This window comes from Solanum stenotomum, chromosome 1, assembly GCF_019186545.1.
Source record: "Solanum stenotomum isolate F172 chromosome 1, ASM1918654v1, whole genome shotgun sequence".
Lineage (NCBI taxonomy): Eukaryota > Viridiplantae > Streptophyta > Magnoliopsida > Solanales > Solanaceae > Solanum > Solanum stenotomum.
This window is the reverse complement of record NC_064282.1, coordinates 35,736,343-35,743,503: the sequence shown is the minus strand read 5'-3', so window position 1 is coordinate 35,743,503 and position 7,161 is coordinate 35,736,343. Positions and strand designations below refer to the sequence as shown.

Below are 7,161 nucleotides of genomic sequence, written 5' to 3'. Positions count from 1 at the left end.
CTTCTTTATCATATCTATATTTTAAGACTCCTCCATAACTTTTTTCACTAGCGTCTGATTCTACTATATAAGTAAATCTTTTGTTTTCATCCGAAAATATAGTTTAGGTAGATTTTTACATAATAGTTTTATTTTTTGTGTTTGTGTTTGGTCTTTTTTCTCAAACTGGTATTCTACATCTTTCTTCAATTTTTGTTGTAACAGTTTTAAATTTTCTGCTAATTTTGGTATGTATTCTCTTACTTGATTTACTTGTCCTAGAAATGATAGTAATTTCTTTTTTGTATCTAGTTGTTCATTTGAGTTAATTATTTTTTGTACTATGTGTGTTTGCATTTTTATTCCATTTTTGCTACTGAGTAGTTAACACTTATTATAAATTTAAATTTTTTGTATATGAGGTTGCCTTTTACTGCACTTATTATACTTTTTTCTATAGGTTGTATGATCCTATCATCTGCTAAGTATATTTCTATGGGTGTATCTATTCATTCTCTAAAACATGTTTTTATTAGTATTTCTGTTCCTCCTAAATGTACATATTTAATTGGATTTTTAGCTTTAATATCTTGTATTTCTTTATTTATTATTCGTTTGTTTATTATTGGTATTTTAGCCTTTCCTTTGGTGTATTTGCAATCTATGATATGTTCTCTTTGACATACTACATAATATTCTTCTTTTTGTCGTTTAAACCAGTTTCTTATTGTTGGTATTTCGAATATTTTTTCTACGCTTAGGTCTAATTCTTTTCATTTTATTTGTTCAAATATGCTATTATCAAATATTATTTTTTGTTCTAAGGATTCTTCATCTTGATGATTTTCTTTTGTTATTATTTATATGTCTGTTTCAGTCATTTATACAGTATTCATTATCTGATTCTGTTACTGGATTATTTTCTATTTCATTTTCCGATAATTCATATATACTATCGTTGCTTTCTAATTCATAATCTATGTACTCTATATGCGTATATTTTTCATCGTCTATTATTATTTCTGATATTTGTTTTTTCTTTGGATATTTAGGTAATTTACAGTCTCTAGCTATATGTCCTAATTTTCCACAATTATAACAAGTACATTCTGTTAGTTTTCTTTTTGGTCTATATGGTCTTTTGATTTTGTAGTTTTTTACATAGTATCTTCTTCTTGTTTTTTTATATTTATATTTCGATCTATATTTTTTGTTATATCTCTTTTTATAGTATTTGTCCGTACAATCAAATTGGGGTGCCATTTTATTTTTCCAACATACTAAGTTTTTACAAGTATTTTTTTCATTTTTATTTCTTCTTTATGTTTTTCACATAGTTCTATAAACCATCATTGTAAGAATTTTATTCTGGCTCCTAAGGTATCTGTTAATCCTGCTTCATTCCAACCTTTTATTACTTTTGAATTAAAAGGTTCTGGTAATTTTATAAAATATAACTTTCTTATTTCCTTACTTTCTTCTGTGCTATATGTTCCTTTATAATAATATTCTCTAAATGCACATGTATATTCATCTATATAACACATATTACATATTGCTAATTTTGTCATTAGATTCCGATTTATGATTTTTTCTCTATTTTGTTCTTCTACTTCTGTTGTCATACTACTAAATTCATTTCTTATAGCTATTTCGTATTTATGTAATATTTCCATAGTTGTAGTAACTAATTCACCATTAGATTTTTTTTTACTTCTTAGAGTTTTTAAACTTTCATCTGATGAATTTTGTAGCCATAATTTTACTGTTTCTATAAGTGTTCTTTCTATATATCCTGGTGTTTCTGTCATCCCTATTTTGTTATCTATTAATTGTTTTTATATATATCTCATCCATAATTGGATTGTTTTATTTATATCTGCTACACAGTCTAAATCTAAAAAATCATGTTGTTCAGTTATTGATTTGGGTTTCCATTTTTTATTTAATCTTTATCCCATATAGTTTTTTCTTTATCATATTGTCCATAGTTTGTATTATAATATTTTAGATTTTTTATTCCTGATGTACTAGGTTTTTCATCCATGTCTATATCTCTTGTATTTACTTCTAAATTCTTTGTATTATCTATGTTTGCTAAAAGTTCTGTATATGTTTCGCTTGTTTCCGAATGTTGTTCATCTAGATCATTATCATTTATTTCATCAATTCTTATTTCGGGTAGATTATTTTGGTTATTATTTCTTTTTCTTCTAATTCATCTTCTAATTGCAATTTTTCTTTAAATTTATTTATCTCATTTGCTAATTTTGTTATATGGTTCTAATGAACCAACATTAAATTTTGAAACATTAGTTAATCAGTCATATCCTGTGGTTTTAGAAATAATCTTCTATATTGGATTTTTTATTGCTTTAACTGTCAAATCGTCCATTATCCCCCTACACACATGGTTACCAGATAACCATGGAGAAGCACATTACAGTACTTGTATGCTTCTAGCCGGAATCTTATTAAAAATGGGAGTGTATGGATTAATTCGAATCAATATGGAATTATTAACTCATGCCCATTCTATATTTTCTCCTCGATTGATGATAATAGGTACAATACAAATAATCTATGCAGCTTCAACATCTCTTGGCCAACGGAATTTAAAAAAAAGAATAGCCTATTCCTCTGTCTCCCATATGGGCAGTTTCTTTTTGTATATTATATGGATTATCCGATCCGCAAGGACCATGATTGAGAATTGTTTGATCGTCTTTCTCTGAGGAAGAGTCGAAATAGAATCAACTTGAATTCGGGACCGCTATTCGAAATCTTAGTGAAACACTGGATTTCTTATCTCATGTCTGCTTTTCGTGAAAAAATACCAATTGAAGTGGAGGGTTTCTTCAAACAACAAGGGGCTGGGTCAACTATTCAATCAAATGATATTGAGCATGTTTCCCATCTCTTCTCGAGAAACAAGCGGACTATTTCTTTGCAAAACTGTGCTCAATTTCATATGTGGCAATTCCGCCAAGATCTCTTCGTTAGTTGGGGGAAGAATCCGCTTGAATCGGATTTTTTGAGGAACGTATCGAGAGAGAATCGGATTTGGTTAGACATGGTGTGGTTGGTAAACAAGGATCGGTTTTTTAGCAAGGTACATAATGTATCGTTAAATATTCAATATGATTCCACAAGATCTAGTTTCGTTTAAGTAACGAATTCTAGCCAACTGAAAGGATCTTCTGATTAATCCAGAGATCATTTGGATTCCATTAGTAATGAGGATTCGGAATATCACACATTGATTAATCAAAGAGAGATTCAACAACGAAAAGAAAAATCGATTCTTTGGGATCCTTCCTTTCTTCAAAAGAAACGAAAAGAGATAGAATCAGGCCGATTCCGAAATGCCTTTCTGGATATTCCTCAATGTCCTGGCTATTCACGGAACGTGAGAAACAGATGATTAATCATCTATTTTCGGAAGAAATCGAAGAATTTCTTGGGAATCCTACAAGATCCGTTCGTTCTTTTTTCTCTGATAGATGGTCAGAACTTCATCTGGGTTTGAATCCTACTGAGAGGTCCACTAGAGATCAGAAATTGTTGAAGAAACAACAAGATCTTTCTTTTGTCCCTTCCAGGCGATCGAAAAAGAAAGAAATGGTTAATATATTCAAGATAATTACGTATTTACAAAATACTGTCTCAATTCATCCTATTTCATCAGATCCGGGATGTGATTTGGTTCCGAAGGATGAACCGGATATGGACACTTGTACATTGCACAAGTAGACTTTTAAAGAGGTTATGGTGTGTTTTCCTTATGATATGAATATGTATGAATCTATGTATGTATGATATGACTTGATGTTATGAGTGACTGGAGTGTTAGCCCCGATTAGCAAAGGGCCGGAGAAACTTTCTACTTATGAGTCGGGTATAGAATCAATGGGCGATGCTTGGTTACAATTTCGAATCCGTTATTATATGTTTGCTCTAGTTTTTGTTGTTTTTGATGTTGAAACGGTTTTTCTTTATCCATGGGCAATGAGTTTCGACGTATTGGGTGTATCTGTATTTATAGAAGCTTTCATTTTCGTGCTTATCTTAATTATTGGTTTAGTTTATGCATGGCGAAAGGGGGCATTGGAATGGTCTTAGCTCCTGAATATTCAGACAATAAAAAGAAAAACGGAAAAAATAAGATTGAGACAGTTATGAATTCCATTCAGTTTCCTTTACTTGATCGAACAGCCCCAAATTCAATTATTTCAACTACATTAAATGATCTTTCAAATTGGTCAAGACTCTCTAGTTTATGGCCGCTTCTCTATGGTACCAGTTGTTGCTTCATTGAATTTGCTTCACTAATAGGTTCACGCTTTGACTTTGATCGTTATGGACTCGTACCAAGATCGAGTCCTAGACAATCGGATCTAATTTTAACAGCCGGAACAGTAACAATGAAAATGGCCCCTTCTTTTCCAATAGATATTGATTTTTGCAATTGCAGATAAACAAACCAACCTTTCGCATTAATCTTCGGAGGCGAATTACATATTCATATCCACAATAAAAGAATTATTGAGACTCCCTTTCTTTTGATATCCCCAATCTTATTGAATTTTGGAAGTCAACTNAATGCACTGGAGTACCGATGTCTATCATGCACCCGAATTTACATATGGGTAATGTTCATCTATTACCAAAAACAAGTCATTTATGGATATTATTAGGAGGGTCGTGCAGTCCAGTCTAGTTTACCTTCTGATCCACAAGGATCAGGATCAAATGAATGCGCATTCTCTTTCTGGCAAGCGAGGATATACTTCTAACNAGTTCGGATTTTTATGGTCAAAAAGAAGATAGGATTCCTGATTATTCAGACCTTAATCGAATCATATGTACTGGTCAGTATAATCTCGTATATTCGCCTATTCTTCATGGGAATTCTGATTTATTGTAAAAAAGGTGAAGAAATAAATTCATCATTCCACTACACTCGATTCAAGAACTCGAGAATGAACTAATGCGCTGTTCAGGTATCTCGATTGAAATCCCCGTAAATGGTATTTTTCGTCGAAATAGTATTCTTGCTTATTTCGATGATCCTCGATACAGAAGAAAGTGTTCGGGCATTATTAAATATGGGACTATAGAAACGCATTCAGTCATCAAAAAAGAGGATTTGATTGAGTATCGAGGAGTCAAGGAATTTAGGCCAAAATACCAAATGAAATTAGATCAATTTTTTTCATTCCTGAAGAGGTGCATATCTTGCCCGGATGTTCTTCCATAATGGTATGGAACAATAGTATCGTTGGGGTCGATACACAAATCACCTTAAATCTAAGAAGCCGAGTCGGTGGGTTGGTCCGGGTGGAGAGAAAAAAAAATGAATTGAACTGAAAATCTTTTTTGGAGATATCCATTTTCCTGGAGAGACAAATAAGATATCCAGACATACCGGCATTTTGATACCACCATGAACAGGAAAACGAAATTCCAAGGAATACAAAAAAGTTAAAAATTGGATCTATGTCCAACGAATTACACCTAGTAAGAAAAGGTTTTTTGTTTTAGTTCGACCTGTCGTCACATATGAAATAACGGACAGTATAAATTTAGGAACCCTTTTTCCACCGGATCCATTGCAGGAAAGGGATAATGTGCAACTTAGAATTGTCAATTATATCCTTTATGGAAATGGCAAACTGATTCGAGGAATTTCTGACACAAGTATTCAATTAGTTTGGACTTGTTTAGTATTGAATTGGAACCAAGACAAAAAAAGTTCTTCTTGCGAAGAAGCCCGTGCTTCTTTTGTTGAAATAAGGACAAATGGTTTGATTCGACATTTCCTAAGAATCAACTTAGTGAAATCCCCTATTTCGTATATCGGAAAAAGGAATGATCCGTCGGGGTCAGGATTGCTCTCTGATAATGGATCAGATTGTACCAATATCAACCCCTTTTCTGCCATTTATTCCTATTCCAAGGCAAAAATTCAACAATCTCTTAACCAACCTCAAGGAACTATTCATACGTTGTTGAATAGAAATAAGGAATGTCAGTCGTTGATAATTTTGTCAGCAGCCAATTGTTCTCGAATGGAGCCATTCAAAGATGTAAAATATCACAATGTGATAAAATAATCAATTAAAAAAGATCCCCTAATTTCAATTAGGAATTCATTGGGCCCTTTAGGAACATGCCTTCCAATTGAGAATTTTTATTCATCTTACCATTTAATAACTCATAATCAGATCTTAGTAACTAAACATTTGCAACTTGACAATTTAAAACAGACTTTTCAAGTGATTAAATTAAAATATTATTTAATGGATGAAAATGGAAAAAATTTTAATCCCGATCCATGCCGTAACATTATTTTAAATCCATTCAATTTGAATTGGTCTTTTCTCCATCACAATTATTGTGCACAGACATCTAAAATAATTAGTCTTGGACAGTTTATTTGTGAAAATGTATGTATAGCCAAATATGGACCGCCCCTCAAATCGGGTCAAGTTATACTTGTTCAAGTTGACTCGATAGTGATACGATCAGCTAAGCCTTATTTGGCCACCCCCGGAGCAACTGTTCATGGCCATTATGGGGAAACCCTTTACGAAGGAGATACATTAGTTACATTTATTTATGAAAAATTGAGATCTAGTGATATAACACAGGGTCTTCCAAAAGTAGAACAAGTCTTAGAAGTGCGTTCGATTGATTCAATATGCATGAATCTAGAAAAGAGGATTGAGAGTTGGAACAAATGTATACCAAGAATTCTTGGAATTCCTTGGGGATTCTTGATTGGTGCTGAGCTAACTATAGCGCAAAGTCGAATCTCTTTGGTTAATAAAATCCAACAGGTTTATCGCTCCCAGGGGGTGCAGATTCATAATAGGCATATAGAAATTATTGTACGTCAAATAACATCAAAAGTGTTGATTTCAGAAGATGGAATGTCTAATGTTTTTTAAGCCGGAGAACTTATTGGATTGTTGCGAGCAGAACGAATGGGGCGCGCTTTGGAAGAAGCGATCTGTTACCGAGTCGTCTTATTGGGAATAACAAGAGCATCTCTCAATACTCAAAGTTTCATATCTGAAGCAAGTTTTTAAGAAACTGCTCGAGTTTTAGTAAAAGTGGCTCTCCGGGGTCGTATCGATTGGTTGAAAGGCCTGAAAGAGAACATTGTTTTGGGGGGGG

The 7,161-nt window shown here is 32.7% G+C and overlaps 1 protein-coding gene across 1 annotated transcript; it reads left to right on the top strand.

The window, feature by feature from the left end:
• Positions 1-4,070: 4,070 nt before the first annotated feature.
• LOC125845476 (NAD(P)H-quinone oxidoreductase subunit K, chloroplastic-like) lies at positions 4,071-4,457 on the top strand. Its single transcript, XM_049525024.1, has one exon. It carries the CDS (start codon positions 4,071-4,073, stop codon positions 4,455-4,457), a length of 387 nt encoding a protein of 128 aa, XP_049380981.1.
• Positions 4,458-7,161: the final 2,704 nt, after the last annotated feature.

What these genes read in the sequence shown, in the direction of transcription:
- LOC125845476 (XM_049525024.1), top strand. Translation starts at nt 4,071, where the DNA reads ATGGCGAAAGGGGGCATTGGAATGGTCTTAGCTCCTGAATATTCAGAC.